This window comes from Plectropomus leopardus, chromosome 12, assembly GCF_008729295.1.
Source record: "Plectropomus leopardus isolate mb chromosome 12, YSFRI_Pleo_2.0, whole genome shotgun sequence".
NCBI lineage: Eukaryota > Metazoa > Chordata > Actinopteri > Perciformes > Serranidae > Plectropomus > Plectropomus leopardus.
Window position 1 is genome coordinate 13,899,660 of NC_056474.1, and position 17,669 is coordinate 13,917,328.

The 17,669-nt window shown below is 39.3% G+C and overlaps 1 protein-coding gene across 1 annotated transcript in view; it reads left to right on the forward strand.

Annotated features, from left to right (window-relative positions):
- Nucleotides 1-17,189, forward strand: part of kif1ab (kinesin family member 1Ab) — a 31,785-nt gene extending 14,596 nt beyond the window's left edge. Inside the window, 29 exon segments of the mRNA XM_042497505.1 lie at nt 66-138; nt 264-354; nt 458-606; nt 970-1,148; nt 1,313-1,450; nt 1,556-1,677; nt 1,797-1,801; nt 3,047-3,074; nt 3,125-3,233; nt 3,732-3,783; nt 3,786-3,824; nt 4,323-4,441; nt 4,557-4,616; nt 4,765-4,872; nt 5,036-5,102; nt 6,056-6,140; nt 6,359-6,464; nt 6,808-6,831; nt 6,960-7,074; nt 7,223-7,356; nt 7,903-7,964; nt 8,082-8,227; nt 9,209-9,397; nt 9,503-9,574; nt 10,303-10,412; nt 11,323-11,442; nt 11,829-12,021; nt 12,124-12,242; nt 12,958-17,189. Of these exon segments, the coding sequence (XP_042353439.1) occupies nt 66-138; nt 264-354; nt 458-606; nt 970-1,148; nt 1,313-1,450; nt 1,556-1,677; nt 1,797-1,801; nt 3,047-3,074; nt 3,125-3,233; nt 3,732-3,783; nt 3,786-3,824; nt 4,323-4,441; nt 4,557-4,616; nt 4,765-4,872; nt 5,036-5,102; nt 6,056-6,140; nt 6,359-6,464; nt 6,808-6,831; nt 6,960-7,074; nt 7,223-7,356; nt 7,903-7,964; nt 8,082-8,227; nt 9,209-9,397; nt 9,503-9,574; nt 10,303-10,412; nt 11,323-11,442; nt 11,829-12,021; nt 12,124-12,242; nt 12,958-13,024 (2,881 nt within the window). The 3' untranslated portion in view covers nt 13,025-17,189.
- Nucleotides 17,190-17,669: the final 480 nt, after the last annotated feature.

Genomic DNA, 17,669 nt, shown 5'->3' on the forward strand with positions numbered 1-17,669 from the left:
AATATTATTAACTTACATTTGATAGCGTCACTTCTCTTAGATACATATTTTTGAATCCCTTTCAGGCTTCAGGAGCTCGAGGATCAGTACCGCAAAGAAAGAGAAGAAGCGAGTAATTTGCTGGAGCAGCAGAGGCTGGTGAGTGCACAGGCGTACAGTAATTTACTGTTTAAGGTGCTTGAGAAAAAAAGTAAAAATGTGTATTTATTGCATGCAGAAGCATCTCATTCTGTTTTTTACCTGGACTGTATGTTTTCCTTCAGGACTATGAGAGTAAACTGGAGGCGCTGCAGAAACAAGTGGACTCTCGGTACCTAGAGTCCCCAGAGGAAGAGGAGGAGCCTGAAGAGGAAGGTGGTACTGCCACTTTTCATCTGACTCATCAAACAGTCGTCTCTTAGTCAGTCTTTTATTTGGTCAAAATGTACTCACATATTATGTGTCTTGTTCCTGTCAGTGCCGTGGACGCCTCGTGAGACCGAGTTGGCTCTGTGGGCTTTCAGGAAGTGGCGTTTCTACCAGTTCACCTCTCTCAGGGATCTGCTTTGGGGCAATGCCATCTTCCTTAAAGAGGCCAATGCTATCAGTGTGGAGCTGAAGAAAAAGGTGGGATGTTTGTGATGGTATAGCATTGTCCTTATACAGCACTATGGAATATGGTATGCATAGGTATCCTGTCATTATTTCTCTTTTTTCAGTTTTAGGTACCTTTTTTGAATATTTTACAGTACTTTTTGTTGTGGACGTCTCCAGATTGACTAAAATCTGTGGCACTTAATGTTTAATGAAGACCTCGTCTTTGCTGTGTTGGTAGAAACTTTGAGGAATTTAATGTGTAATGACACCAATTCTCTCCTGCTGAAGTCATATTTTAAGAAAAAGTGATATTCTAATTTGATACTGCGGATATGATGCAGGAGGACGTAAAGAAGCACTCGCTCTTTTTTTATTGTCTCATGTCGTCCACAGGTTCAGTTCCAGTTCGTCCTGTTGACAGACACTCTCTACTCGCCCCTGCCCCCCGACCTGCTGCCCCCCAGTGTGGCCAAAGAGAGGGAGAGACGACCTTTCCCCCGAACCATTGTCGCCGTGGAAGTGCAAGACCAAAAGAACGGAGCCACACATTACTGGACTCTGGAGAAACTCAGGTACAGGAGTTTTGCCTTAAAATAAGTAAATACAGACTTTCCCTAAAGTTACTCAGAAAATCTATAAGGTTAAAAATTATCCCAATTTGCACAATACTACTATCTGTTCTCAAACAGTGCTCAAACCCTCAGTAAGGTTTTTTTTTTCATGCTGCTCCGTGCAGGCAGAGGCTGGACCTGATGAGGGAAATGTACGACCGTGCTGCAGAGCTCCCCAGCAGCGCTGTGGAGGACTGTGACCACGCTTTGACCGGAGGAGACCCCTTCTACGACCGCTTCCCCTGGTTCCGTCTGGTCGGCAGGTCCGTCACCTCACTACCTCCTGGAGGCAGAATAAGTTTAAAACTCTTTTACTGCACAATACATGCCTGTTAAAACCTAAATCCCCTCATCACTTTGTCCTTCAGGGCTTTTGTGTATTTGAGTAACCTGCTGTACCCCCGGTGCCCCTGGTACATCGCGTGGCCCATCGTCAGTGAGAAGGGGGGAGGTGAAAGGCTTCTCCGAGTGGCTGTGCAGGCCATCTCAGGTACAATCACAGGCTGCTTATATCAGACACATTCAGTACACTGTTGGTGTATCTGTTTCTTTTGTATTAAGAAATGATGTGAAGACATTTCCATTCTCTCTGTTTTCGTCTCCCTTTAGCTGATGTAAGAGGCCCCTGATTATGGGATCTGGTGTGGAGCCATAGGTCAGGCACTGCCAAGATCTCCTTTGAAGACAAACAGTTTGAGAAGGTACTAACTGGCTGATATTTTTTGTCCTCATGCAGCCAGTAAAAGTCAGATGTAATTTAAACACTGATAAACTGTTGAGATCAGAAAGGGAAGAAGAGTCAGAATTTCAATTCTATGCTCTTAATGTTAAGATTTGGTGAAAACGGGATCCAGTCTGATGTTTTTTTTTTCCTGTTTGTACCAGTTCCAGGACCGAGTCGAGTACCTGTCAGGGGGGGGGGGGGGGGGGGGGGGGGGGGGTGGTCTGAAGGGGGGGGGGGGTGTCCCACTCCAACACCTCCCAGGAGGAGCTGCGAATCGTGGAGAGGCAGAGGGAAGGACAGAACGCAGAGATAGGAATTTCTGCAGATGAAGTCAACTACAACACCTGTCCAGTGAGCTAACAACCTGTGCAGGGAATAAAAAAATATACTTGTCCTTCGTGTTTAGTGCTGCACATTATGCAAAAAAAGAAAAAAATCATATTGCAATTGATTTGTCAGCTATTGCGATATGAGTCCAGATATTACTGGGGGATGGTATTTTTTGCATTTCTTGTTTTTTTGAAGCATCACAATGCATGATTTACAATTGGTTTGTTGTAACACATTGTATCCTAGATCTTGGTCAATTTGCACTCTGCCATATTGCAATTTCAATAGTATTTCAGTTGTGCAGCCCTGCCTCTTTGTATAAATACAATGCTTAACAGGGTAAAAGAGTCCCTATCCCAGCTGATGTTTATGGTACACCAGTTGCCACCATAATTTTTTTTTTAATGTTTTTTTTTTCATCACAAAAAATAACATTTACAAACAAACTGCCCACATATACACAAAGCAAAACAACAAAAGACAGACTGGACATAAACACAGCCATGTCAGCCTATTACATTAAGAAAAAAAAAGAAAAAAAAAAATGGTAAAACTATCAGAACTTTCACTCAACAAGGATATCAGTTAATTGATGAGGGAATTGAATCATATCTAATAATTTGTCCTGCAGACCCAGTGAGCTGTTTGGAATTCTCTCTATATGTCTGCCTGAGGACTAATTCCCTTAGCCACCTTGAGAAAAACCACCATAAATCTTTAAATTAACAACGAAAATAAATAAACCAAAATAAATAACCAGGCTCAAACATGTGTTTCTGTGTTTCTCTTCCTCTGTTGTGTGTAGCCGTCATGGAAGCTCCCCCCGCAGCCCAGTAAAGAGTTCAGGTCTGGGTCTGGATCTTCCTTTGGACCTCTCCCCCAGAGAAAGCTCTGTCCCACCTGAAGATCGGCAGCACCTTCACCTTCAGAGTCACCGTCTTACAGGCGTCCAGCATCTCAGCCGAGTACGCCGACATCTTCTGCCAGTTCAAGTGAGTTTCAAGCACGTTTCCTCCAATGAAGTTCAGTAAATAATATGGTCTGTCTGCTGTATGTTTCTGACTGAATGCCTGTTGTCTTTGTCAACGATTCTCTCTCTATTGTCACTATTGTAATACATGCATACAAATGCAGAAAAATGTCTTAATATTTGTATTGTATTTGCATTTAAGTATTTTTGCAATTGGAATTTCGGCTATTAATTTATGGTAGTATATTAAATGCATGCAAGTATACATCCCGTAACTGACGTTACATACAAGCTCATTATAATATTGTTTCAGCACCAAAATATAATCTGCAGAAAAATGATCTCAAATACAAAACAAGGTCTCACTGTTCTTATTTATGATAATATGTATTTAAAAGATTGCTGATAGTAAATGTTTGTGTTTTGTAGCAGTTACCAAATTATTAATCAGTTTGTGTTGTGGTAAACCTGATGTAAGGAAAAGGAAAATCAATCTAATAGAATGTCATCACTTTTTCAGTTTCATCCACCGCCATGACGAAGCTTTCTCCACTGAGCCGCTGAAGAACACAGGGGCAGAGGACCTCCGCTGGGATTTTACCATGTTCAAAATGTAAACATTGAATTTACATTCAGACCTGTTTTTTACAAATATTACCGACAACTTGGGTGTAAAATTATATAAAAAACACTGCAATACTAGGCGACATTATGTTTGTGATAGGGTGTGGGGCTTTGATCTACTAGTTGGTGAGTGTGAAATGTTTAGATTCATGCACTTTTGGTTTTGATAAAGAATCCTAACTTTTTGTTTTTTATTTTGTTTTTTGATAAGGGAAATATTTCTTTCTTTTCTTGGATTGCACTTAAAGAAGTACATCATTGTGGTGTTCTTTATACTGTGACAGTTTTCCTACAGTTAGATAAAAAAAAAAACTCATCACCTTTCTTACAGTATTGCATATATTGTGTTATATTTGCAATATATTGAGTTGTAACCTCTCTATCTTGATGTGTATCGTATCACCAGATTCTTGCCAATACACATGGCCCTGCTGACAGTGGTCTTAAGTTTCCGTGTTTGAGTTGTTTTTCCTCTCTTGTCTGTCAGATCACAGTGGAGGTGACAAAGTCGTTCGTGGAGTACATTAAGACTCAGCCCCATCTCTTCGAGGTGTTTGGTCACTATCAGAAACAACCATTCCCTCCGCTCTGCAAAGACCTCATCAGGTCTGAAAGAAAACTTATCTTTAATTTTCAAAAGCTGATGACTTATTGTGACATGGTATTTTTAAATGCAAAGAAACTTTCCTTATTGTTTTGTTCCTTTGTCTTTTTTTTTTAGTCCACTGAGACCTTCCAGGAGGCAGTTCCCCAGAGTGATGCCCTTATCCAAACCAGGTTAGCAGAGAAATTTAATGTGCCTGCAAGTATATCAAAAGTTGATTATTCATGAGATCTCCATGACCTGCTCTATTATTCTGCTTACAATTTGATATTCACTTCAGTTTGGTTTAGTAAGTGCAGTCTGGTTCGCTCTCTTTGTTCCTCAGTGCCGCCACGAAGCTCAGCACGCTGACTCGCTCCACTGCAGGACCTTGTCACGCCAAATATGACCTCATGGTCTTCTTTGAGATCTGTGAGCTGGAAGCTAATGGAGAGTGAGTCAAGTTTCTGTGACTGTGTTTCCACTTCAGTAACATAAAGCAAGAAACACAATAGATCATACTGTTGGCACAAAGAATAATGATTTTTTCTGTTTCTGCAGTGAATACAATCATCTCAGTTAAAAATGTGAAAATAACATTATCTCCCTTTTTATAGCTACATCCCAGCTGTCGTTGACCACAGAGGCGGGATGCCCTGCCACGGCACTTTCCTCTTACATCAGGTCTGACATGTCACATCAAAATACCAGTTACACACACACCAATCATATATACGATATATATATATATACTTAAGAATGCTTTTCAATATCAGTAATTATATATAAAAAAACAGTAAAGCTTTGAATAAATCGCTTCCCAGATGTTCATATTTCTGTATCTATTATTTAAACATACATCTGGCAGAAAACTTTTAATATCAGCAACAGACCTTTTGCATGTCAGACAATTTGACAATGTGAAGAGCAGAGGTGTATTTAATAACAGTAATGATAGCTGCATTATTATAATTATTAATCATATTAATATTAATAATAATAATAAACTTCATTTTTATAGCACCTCTCAAAACACAGATGTTAAGTGCTTCACAATGAAACTCAATTTAAAACTTAATGTAACACAAAAATTACACAAGGACAGTTAAACAAACTAAAATCACATAAACTGTCAGCAAAATAAAAGATAAAATACAAGAAGGCCAGAAATAAAATAATGATAATAAATGAGAGTTAAAATCAGTCAGACAGCAATAAAATAAACAGACGGCACTGATGACATCACAATATGCTTTCTGATAAGAGTATGCTTTTAGGAGAAACTTAAATGCAGTGACTCAGTCAGCCTTGTATCTCCAGGCAGGTTGTTCCAGGTCCTCAAGGCCCTGATTGTAAAAGCTCTGTCCCCTTTAGTCTTGAGTCTGGACTCTGAAACAGACAAAAGACCTCTGCCCGTATCCACTAAAAGGAAATGGGCCATTGTTGATTTTATCGATTTCACCTTTGCTTTTCCTTCTATCTCAAGTCAAAATGTCTGCTGAGAAAAAAAATATCCAAAACATTTTTAAAAAGAAAAAAAGCCACAGCACATTAGCCCAATTCAGCAAACCTAATCAATCTTCGCCTCCCACTGAAACTCCAGTAACAAACTGGTTTATCGTCTCTCGACTCCACAGGGCATCCAGAGGAGGATCACAGTAACCATCGCTCATGAAACAGGAAATGACATTGAGTGGAAAGAGGTGAAGGAGCTGGTTATTGGTGAGTGAAAATGACATTTTAAAAGCTTGTTTGGGCAAGTTTGTTAGATTTAAATGGAAAGAAATCTTTAAAAGTGCTGATTTTTTTTTTCTTATTTGTTATTACACTACATGTTTGTACCTGTTTTTGGATCTTGTTGTTTGCATCTTATGTTTCATCCTTTTGTTCTTTTCTTTTTGATAAAAATAAAGCTTCACTTATCTTTTTCTTGACTTCAGGTCGCATTCGAAACACACCAGAGGCTGATGAGACCATCATTGACCCCAACATCCTTTCCCTCAACATCCTGTCCTCTGGATACTTCTGGCCAAAACACAACGACAAGTACAACTCTTAGACTGACTTTTAGTTTACTATTTTCTTTTTAATTTATTTTTTTCTCTCTGTCTCTCTCTATTTTCTGTTTGTTTATGTTCAAAAACTAGTTTCTCCCTTGAATTTGTTAACAAACCTGCTCTATATAAAAGGATTAGTTGCTTTTTTCAGTAGTTTTTTTGCTTCAGTTTTTTGCACATTGCTTCAGTGTGCCTTCGTATGAATAAATATTATTTGCCTTCAATGCATTTTTCAGTTTGCATGTATCAATATTCTTTGCTGAGTTCAAACTTTTAACAGCTGCAGTTAAAAGTTTCTAACTCTGTTTCTCTTTATCCTTTGCTAACGCCAGCGTCTCCTTGGGAGTTGATCATAGGTATAAACGACAATCATTTTTATCTTTTCTATCAATTTTGCTTTCTAATAACAAAATGGCAACATGCTCAAATTCTTGTTATGAGATTTTGCAGATAGACGAAAACATTTTTGTTTTTCACACTGCAGAACTTTTTACCGATTTGAGGCAGCGTGGGACAGCTCCATGCACAACTCTCTGCTGCTGAACAGAGTCACTCCCTACGGGGAGAAGATCTACATCACCCTCTCTGCTTATCTAGAGGTACCGAGTCACATTAATTTCCCTGAGTTTGTTCTCTGTAGACTAAAGCATTCTGTGCTGAGAGGAGATATTTGTTTAAACCACTTCAGCCGAATTATAACCAGAATCCTGGATTCTGATTTGCTGCTGTCCGATATGCTTTAACTAGATGGAGAACTGCACTCAGCCGACAGTGATCACCAAAGATTTCTGCATGGTGTTTTATTCCCGTGATGCGAAGCTGCCGGCCTCTCGCTCCATCAGAAACCTCTTCAGCACCGGCTGCCTCCGACCATCAGAGAGGTACATTATGGATTCACACAGTCCTGATTCTCTCTGTGTTATGGCTTTCATCTGGAAGTCCATTAATCATATTTCTGTCGCCAAGAAAAGTACACAACATGGTTCGTGTCACTGACGCTTCATTTATTCAGCAGGTTATTCACGGTTTGGTGTCCAGCGATGAAACAGTAGTTGATGAAACAGTAGAAAGGCAATGTTTGTGTGTGTGTGTTAACGTATGCTATAACAACCTAATAGGACATGCCACAAACTAACAACTAACTTATTTTAAAACCCACTGAAGAACAGTTTTTGGCTCCTGGCAACCTAAAACCGCTATTACCTATAACCATGACACCATCAGCGTGTGCCAGTTTATTAACAGTTCAGTGCCGTGGTCGGCTACATGGGACACATATACCAACCACATAGTCTAATATAATCGGTTACATACTAAAGAATTTATCCTGCCCTTTGTAATATGTGGCTCATACACTCTAATTCTAAAAAATATTATTGTATTAAATAAAATGGTTGTTAAACTAATTTTATGTCTCTTCTTCTCAGTAACCGCGTCACTGGGGTTTATGAAGTCACACTCTGCCATGTGGCTGACAACGGAAGTCCGGGTGAGAATGAAAAAATAAAAACATGTATCTGTAAAAATCACAAAAGCGTTTCCTCCTTAACTGGGGTTTGTTTTTTGAGTTACAATACTCACAGAAGGTTTTACTCTAACTCCTCAGGTATGCAGCGTCGTCGCAGGCGTGTGCTGGACACCTCAGTGGCTTACGTCCGAGGAGAGGAGAACTTGGCAGGATGGAGGCCTCGCAGCGACAGCCTCATCCTGGACCACCAGTGGGAGCTGGAGAAACTCAGTTTACTGCAGGAGGTCAGTTTAATAGGCTAAAGAGGTTTGTTTATGAGATTACATTTAAAAGAGACAAATGAGGGAAGTTTTTAAACTGTAATAAGTGCAGTTTATTATGTTTTAATTGACTCTCAGCCTCATGAGGTTAATCTAAACTTCATCTCAGAGTTGAATTAAAAAATGTAGTACTATTTCTTCGAACAGAGAGGCTTAGTTCATTAATCAACATCTTGACAATGATTAAATTTTAAATTGCCGGTAAGATAATGACATATCTGGCCTTGTAATTCCCCCCAACCTAATGAACACCTATTCAAATTTAACGCTTGCAGAGCGACTGCAATATTTTAATTGGAAAATTGGGAACAAAGACAAAAGAAGCAAATCACTGGTCTTTTTAAAATCTACAATACTTGAAACGGTCCAGAGTTACTATAGTTTTGTATTTTTCAGTTCTTGTTTATTGTTGGTGGGGGTTTTTTGGTACTATAGTTTTGTTTTTTTCTGTTTAGTTTTAAGTTTTTGTCAGTTTTAGCATGAGTTTTTGTTGAAATCTTTTAGTTTTAGGTTTTACATTATAAATGGGGTGTATTTGTCAGTGGCAAGATTTAAGAAGTTCTGTACGGGTATTACTATACAAACGCAACACCTTTTTAAGGAATTTGATCCACAGTTACTTTCTCAACAAACATGTGCACCGATGCCTCCTCATGCTGGTTGTGTTGATAAATTTGACCAAATTTACAAAGACTAAAACTAGACATTTACTGTACAATTTAATTTTATTTTAGCAAGCTTTTTACAGTAAGTACACAATATCATTTTTTAGTAGTAATTTCCTTCTGAAGTGTAGTTTTTTTGTTTGTATTTCACTAACCATTTTTTTTTCACACCTAGTTTTAGTTTTTATTTTAGTTTTATTGAACTATAATAACCTCCCTATCAAACACACTTTGAGCCTTTCTTACGCACAAACAGCTAAAGTGTGTGTGTGTGTTTTAGGTGGAGAAGACCAGGCACTACCTGCTGCTGAGGGAGAAGCTGGAGGCGACTCTGCAGGCAGGACAGGATGCGCTCTACAAGAGCAGCGACATCAGCGATTTCGCAAAGAGTCCCGTCCTCAGCCACAGTCCCAGCAGCAGCCCCGCCCCCGACAGCCCCAACCAGAGGCAGAGGGAGCTCGCTGCCAAGGTGACTGCTGGTCTCTGAGGCCTCCAGAAACTGCTCTCTTTGAATAAATGATTTTAATCTGATACAGATTTTATTCAACATTGTCTGTCACTTTTTTCCCTCCAGTGTCTGCGTCTGCTGATGCACACCTTCAACAGGGAGTACAGCCAGGTGAGCAGCAGTGCCAGTGAGAGCAAGGTGAGCCCCAGCCTAGGCCCTCTAACCCGGCCCGTTAATCCTTCTGAACCTTTAGCGTTTACCGCTGTACCCTCACAAAATATTAAAGCCCCGCACTTCACCCACTCTCTGCCATTGCATTCATTTAAATTTTTTTTTAAGCACAGATTCCCCTTTCTAACATGTCTTTCTTCATTACCCCGCTTATTTTCATATCACTCTTGTGTCTTTACGACTCCTCTGTAGACCGGGGTTAAATATTATTAACAAATAATTCTTTCTTCTGCTGGATGAGCCAGAAATGACAATCAAACAAACATATTTTTCTAGCATAATATGGACTCGGGTCTACTGCTCAACTCTGTCTCTTCATTTCCATATTTCATACCTTATAATAATTTAAGGTTCCCCCTCTGCCGTTACCCATCTTAGCCCTCACTGTCCCTCCTCTTTAGACTCTGCGAGGCTTCCGCTAACCCGACGTTACCCCTGCATGTCCTCTTAACATGTTAACCAGCGAGGGGCTCTTAGATAATGAGGATTACAGTGGTTCAGAGATGGTTCTACATTACACTGCTAGAAAATGACAAATATTCTGATTGAATTGTTCTCTGAATGCATGTATGTGTCGTCCGTGCTTAATTGTCTGCGGGTATGTTTTGTCTGTATCTGTGTTTGTCCCTCTTGTCTCGTGTGTGTGTGTTTGTTGTGAATGTGTTTCTGTGTGTGTGTGGATGTGTGTGTTTTAGCTTTCTGAGATGTCGGCGTCGCTGATGAGAGACTCCTCGTCGTCTGGACTGAGCACACTCACTCCGTCCTCTACCTGCCCCTCACTGGTCGAGGGAAATTATGACATTCGGTATGTTTACTTATTCTTTGTAGTATCAGTTGAATGCAGCAGAGACTCAGCAGCTTTCTCTGTTTGTCTGTCTCCACTGTTCCTTAGAAAATAAAAAAAAATGGTCAATGTTGTGTCAGTTATAATCAAGTGATAACAGAAAATCTGAAAATCACATAATACATTTGTTGCTACCTCTGTCTTTCTGTCAGAAAGTATGATCCATATCACAGGTGTTTTGATTATGGTTTTCATATTCTTAATCACTCAAATGTCCTTACTCAAATAAAAGTGCAGAAGTATGATCAGTATACAGTGGCAGGTTTAAAGATATGCCACGCTAAAAAAATGAGGACTTTTTCACACAGAAGAGCTTGACTCATTTTGACGAAAAGAAATTAAAAGATGGAGAAATTCTATAGAATAATTTTTGTGACAGTTAAGCTCACAAAATAAAATTTAAAATTTAATCCTACTTAATTACCGTTAAGGACACACACACACACACATATATATATTGTACACAATTGTCACAAAAGATTATTCTATCAAAAATGTATCCGTGTTTTAATTTCTTTTTGTCAAAATGAGTCAAGCTCTTCTGCGTGAAAAACTCCTAATTTTTCAGTGTGACAAATCTTTAAACCTACCACTGAACCTCATACTGTCATTTACTTTATATTTTCACTCACCTTGTTGTCAAAAAGCAGGTCAACCAAAGTTACTCTAATAACCATATTTCTACACAATACCTACCTCTGCATAGGACCACATAAAATACAGACATAAAATGAGAATTTACAAAGATTGTGTTTTTGGTTTTTTTGAGTGAATTAAAAAAAGAGTCAGATGAAAAGGCCTGGACACCGTACATTGGATTAGTCACCCGTTTTCCTTTTGTCACCGAATGAACATGTTTTATGTTCTGTAGACACACTGAACCCAGTTCAGGAGCTTCCACACCAGATCTGGACCCGTACAGCCCGGTGGACAGAAAGAAAGTTCTCCGAGGATGCACCTTTGTTCCTGACATACAGGAGATCCGCGTCAGGTCAGAACACATCCATACAGTACTTGACTCTGAGTCACTGTGTGTCACTTATAGCGGTAGGGATTAAAAAGTGCGTACTTTTCCCTACTCCTTTTTGAACATGTGATATTAAAGTTTAAATGGCTTGAGTATTTGTTATTGAAATAGATAAATAGGCCTTTTTTCGTCCCTTGGTTTTTGTTCTGCACTTGCCACAAGGCTTGTTTGCTTTTATTTGTGTGTTTTGTTTTTACATATTTGAAAAAAAAGACTCATTCATTGATTTATTCACTGTGGATAAAGTTAAGATTTTATTTTTATCTAATTCTATACTTCATTTTGGGTAGGTAGCCTAATATAAGAACAGTTGTGGTCAGTTTGAATCATTTTGTCTTTATCGTGTGCAGCCCCATCGTGTCAAAGAAAGGCTACCTGCACTTCCTGGAGCCCCACACCAGCGGCTGGGTGAAGCGTTTCGTGGTGGTTCGCAGGCCCTACGTCTACCTGTACCGCAGCGAGAGAGACAGCGTGGAGAGAGCCGTCATCAACCTGTCGTCTGCAAAGGTGGAATACAGTGAAGACAAACAGACCTTGCTGCGGGTAAGACTGAGCTTCAGTTCAACAATAAAATACATTTTTAGAAAGGTAAATAAATATTAACCCATTTTACCTGAATGAACTTAAGTAACCTCATGTCTCCAGACTCCCAACACGTTTGCTGTGTGCACGGAGCATCGTGGGATACTGCTGCAGGCCACCAATGACAAAGAGATGCACGACTGGCTGTATGCGTTTAACCCTCTGCTAGCAGGCACCATCAGGTGAGTGGCGGAGAGACTGCGGAGGGGAAATACAGCTATTCGCAACAAAGATGAACCCATTTATCTTGGTCTTATACAATTAAAAAATAACTGGTTTCCTATAGGTCACATTGTTTTATGACATTTTCCTTCAAAGAAAGTGAGACAGTGTCTGCATTTTCTCCAATAAACTGTCCAACTATTTATGGACAAGAAGCTAAAGCTCATGACAGCACAAGATGTAAATATAAATGGCGTCCTCCTCAGCTGAGCCGTAAGACCAGCTAGCTCAGTGGTGCTAGGTGTGCTAACAGCAGATGCACTCTTCTGTCTTTGTCATCATACGGTTGGTGGGTGTAGGTTAGTAAGAAAATAGTTCCTACATTAAACTGCTCACAACAAGGTCTATAGATTATCTTGAGTAAACAGGTCATGATTTCTGGAAAGAGATATTGCTGAGTTTTTTTTAAATGTTTTTTTGTCAATGGAGAGAAGCTAGACATCTCTGTGGCTGTGATAAACTGTGTAAACTCTGGTTTTAAAGGTGCTATATGAATATAGCTATTATTATAAATATAATAATAATAACAATAATTATGTATTTAGGTATTTTAAGGAAACTTCTAGGGAAATTATTAGTAAATTACAGTACCTGCATAACAAAATATTACTACAACTGCTTTACAACTATTAAAAAGGTACTAATTTTTATCTTTCTTTGATTTTTTTTTATCAGGTCGAAGCTCTCCCGGAGAAAGTCGGTCCAGTCGGCCCCGCCGGTCCCGTGTGCTCAGAGGATGTGAGGTGAACCGACTTGGTGGAAAACAAACAAAACAATACAATCTAAAAGCTCCACTCACCATCCTGCGCTAATGAACATAGACCATTTAAACAAACTTATACACAGAACCACTTAAATAACCTATATGACGACCGTCCCAAACATCACTCGATTGCTCATCCCGAAACCCAACGTCCTTTCCCTCTTTTTGCAGTTGCCACCTCCAAACCCTGCATGGTGTGCCTCCTCCTGACCTTTAGAAGAAACATAAGACAAACTAACCACCCAAACCCGTTCATTAACTTACCTCTGCTGGGCATCGGGACAAGTTTTGATTAGCTTTCATGTAGAAATCCATCAGCTGTGAGGCTCCCAGTTCCCTGTATAGAGTTAGTATGTGGTCAGTCCCTCCTTCATTCATCAAAATAAGTCCCAGTTTTAAATCAGCCGTTCATGTATTTCTAATTAACGCCATCAGGTGAGGGGGAAATTGCAAACATCAAAGCGGATGTTTCTCTTTGCAGAAGTGTGTTAAGTGCAGGAACGATCGCTTCACATAAATCCATCATACACTGTACATTACCTCAGCTCGGATCGGCTTGGTGCTCTACAGCATAGAGTATTGGTTTCACTGCAGAGGTTTCAGATAGCAAACAGTCGTTTTAACACTGAAGTAGCATGAGGGATTTGTTAGGACTGAAGGGTACGTTGTTACTGTGTCGTCTTTTTTTCTCATGAAAACTGAGTTCGTTGGCTAGATTAAGGCAAAAATAATGCATTATCAGGAGAGATAACTCATGTCCTTGCCTTGTTCTCATTACGTGCTTCATTTTTTTAAAAAAAATAATAATCCCTTGTGCATAAAACCATAAAGAATAATGTTATTTATTGTTGCTAATGTTGTTCTTATTTATTTGTGACAGGACCACTGACTAGTTTTGATGCATGGCACTTTATTGTCTCTATTGAGTTAATGTGTAATTTACTCAGCTTTTTTTAACCAAAGCATTATTTTCTTGTTTTAACTGTTTCAAATCATTGTCCACTGTGCTGCTGTGTTAGCAGGCATTTAGGCTGTTAAAGAAATATTTTTACATTTTGGGAAGTGCACACATATGCTTTCTTAACGAGAGTTCAATGACAATGTTGATGCCACTCTTTACTGTCTGTACGGTAAATATGAAGCAACAGCCAGCAGCCCAATAGCCTCACAAAAAGACTGGAAGCAGGGGAAAACAATTAGTCTGCCCAGAAGTGACAAAGTCGCCAACCAGCACCTCTAAAGATCACTAATGACAGGTTGTATCTTGTGTGATTAATTTGTACTACTGAAGAGAAAAAAAGGACCAGTTAAGATTTTATGGTGGGTTTTTCGCCTGGATATTTCTTGGCGACTTTTGGGATAAATGAAGATTTAAAGAAGCTTTAAAGAAGCTGTCTCTCAAATTTTTTTCATAAAGCGTACAGTGTCATCACCATATGTGGACGAGAGGGTGGAGCTGTTGGAGGAGCGAGGGGTGGAGCTGACTCACAGAGTGTGATGACGCCTCGCGGACAATCTGTCACTCAAAGCGGGCTCACTCTCAGTTATGAGTAACTTTAAGCCTTGGAAAAAAATAAATGGGTACATTTTACTATATATGTGATGTATCGGGCTGTAAATATGTTTATTTCCGCTGTTAAGTTGGGCATTTCATCACAGGGATTGACTAGCTTTTAAAGCCAGCCTCGAGCGGCCATCAGAGGACTTGCAGTTTTTTGCACCTCTGTGTTGGTTTTATTTTTCAGTCCTGGAGTTTGCCACTTGATTTTTGTGGTCTTGAGATAGAGTGAGGCAAGCTGTTTACCCTTGTTTCTGGTCTTTTTTTGCACTAAGCCAACCATGTTTTTGGTACAAACCAGAACTCACCATCCTCAGATGGAGGAAGCAATACCTGTGCCGATCTGTCGTATTGAGTTTCCCTCCCTCAGTGAACATGGTTAGTTGCTTAACTTTCAAGAATATTTCCCAAATTGTTAACTATTTCTTTAAACTAATCAAATATACTAATATGAACCTAAGATATTTTACACAATAAATACACCTGGAGGACAACTGTTCTGCATGTGGGCAGTAAATAAGCACTTATTCTATCTGTTTTGGGCCAGCAGAGTTGCTACAGTAAATACGTTTACTATTTAAGTCTCCTCTAGTAGCTTAATGGAAAGTCAACCATGGACCTGTTATCTGTTGACGGCAGTTCCTTTGAGTGGGCAAGAGCGTTGTCCATGCACCAGATAGTGCCTCCCTTTCTTCACCTCTTTTTCTTCTCTCCCTACTTCAACGTTGACATCAAACTTAGTTACACGTGTCCCAGATCAGGCTTTTATGTAGAATCAGAGTAGATGCTGTGAATCTTTTTCTTTTTACATTGATGATCAATGTTTTGGAGAGTAAATATTATCAATGATGCTCTATAGTATGTTGTTATAGTAACAGTACAGCGTATATCCCATTATCACCGAGTGTAAATGTTGCACTTAAAAGAAATGTCCCCTCTTAGCTTTTGTACTGTAGCTGCTACTAGATATTTGACAGCTTGACGCTTGTGTTAGACACCAGTATGGTACGATTAGCTCGGTGTTGTTAAGACTTTTACGTCCAGGGATGGTTTCAAGTTGCTTTTACCTGCTGTCTGTTACTTTGCATTATACCAAGATGACTCAAATGTTGGTTTGAGACCAATATTATCAGTGAAAGGAAAAATACAACAAAAAAATACTTAGCCTTTTCTAGAAAGAATGTTTGAAGTAGCTGTATTAGGAAATTTTTTATTTTATTATTTACATTAAAGGGATATTATCTGCATCTTTTTTTACTTTCCGCTTTTGTAAATCTGTCAAAGACGTGGTCAGCCAGCCATTTTGTCTGTTTCTTATGATCAGCTTTTTGTAAAAACTGACTTATAATCAGAAAGTATTCAGGACTCTGTACGCCACAGGCCAGCCAACCTGTTGAGCAACGCAGCCTCATACTTCTGCACAAATTCTGACTGATAAAACGTTGTTGTTTTTTTTACATTGAACTTTAGATTTGTTGCTCTTTGTGGCTTTGACTTTGAAAATGTCTTCGCAAAAAAATATCTGTGATAACATCATTTATTTTTGGGTCATTTTGGTATAATCAACTTGTTTTTTTTTGTAAAATGCTAATAAAATATATACGTTATGTTGTCTGCTGGAACAGAAGACAGATGGAAAATTTTATTTATAAAGTTTAGAATGACGGATTATGTTCTTAAAGTATATTGCACTCATGCACAAGGCATCTTTATTTAATATGATTTCGTGTGACGATGTTTTAAGAATGTATGGAAAGTACTGGTTTGTGTTTAAAAAAAATAATTTCGACTGTTTAGATTCTGAAACTGTGCCATTTTTTGCTTCAGCAATCAAACCAACAACAACAACAACACTGCACCAAAAGTCATTGATTTGCTTTTTCTTTGTGTACAACTGGCAGACGTGTAATGCATCCAGCCCTGATAGCTCAAGAGTATCATGTTTAAAAAAAAACATTTTGTGCGACAGTTATAGTGCACTGGCCAATAATGGTTGAAGAGTTAATGAGTTGATTAATTTATATTTGGCTGCTTTTTAACTGTCATAGCTCTGGATCGAAGCATGCAGGTCCACCTAACTTCTGCTGTCTCTCTCTCCTGCCTTACCGCTTGCTAATGACAACAGCTTTCCCCCCCTGAAGTGCTGCTTGTAAAGTATTGTCATTCATGATCCTTGTACTGACTAACTGGAAACCTTCCTCTTGGCTCTGTCTTGTATATAAATGGAGATTTTTCTGTGTTGGGTCTCATCACACAGATGATATTAACTCTCTCTTCCTCTGTATACCATGATGAATAAGAATAACTGGCCTGCTGCTTCGTCAAGCATCACCGCAGAGCTAAGAGTGCTGATCAGGGATCAGTTTTGCACATTTCAGCTCAGTGTGGGTGAGGAGGCCGTCGTGGACCGGGTAGATGATCCCAGGTTTGCCGCTTTTGCTCTGAGCTGCTTGACAGAAGCAGAAACAGGTCTCTCAGCCTGTGATGAAGTCTTAATCTCAGTGCTCACGTTTATCTTTTGAGTGTTCTGGAGTTCTTTCTCATGTCTGTTGACACGTAACAAAAGTTGTCAAGAAAAAAAATAAGGCGAATCAATAAATGAGTGTTGAAACTTATGGAACTTCTTAATGTGTTTGTAGCCTTTATTGCTTTTTACTCACTTTAATCATCGCACAGTTTGTGCAGTTGGCTCATGGGAAACCTTGTTTTGTGGTGGATGGATGAGTAGATGTTTTCAAGTCTGCAGCACCATTGTGCACATTTTCAATCATCTTGAGGTCTGATGTTTGATTATATTGTCCCAATGACACACCAGACTGTCACGTTCTAGTGTTAAGAAGAGGACTCTAATGCAGAACACCAGGAAGGCAGGAGAAAACAACAAAAATCAAGTTTTGATGAAATAAAGCTGATAATAGACAAAAGACAAAAACAGGAAGACAAAACTAAGGAGCTGGCTGAGGTTAAATAATGCCCCTCCCAAAAATGAACAGAGAACAAACCAACACTGGATCAGGGAACACAGAGAGCCTGTTTACACCTGATATTAACACACGTTTTGTGGGA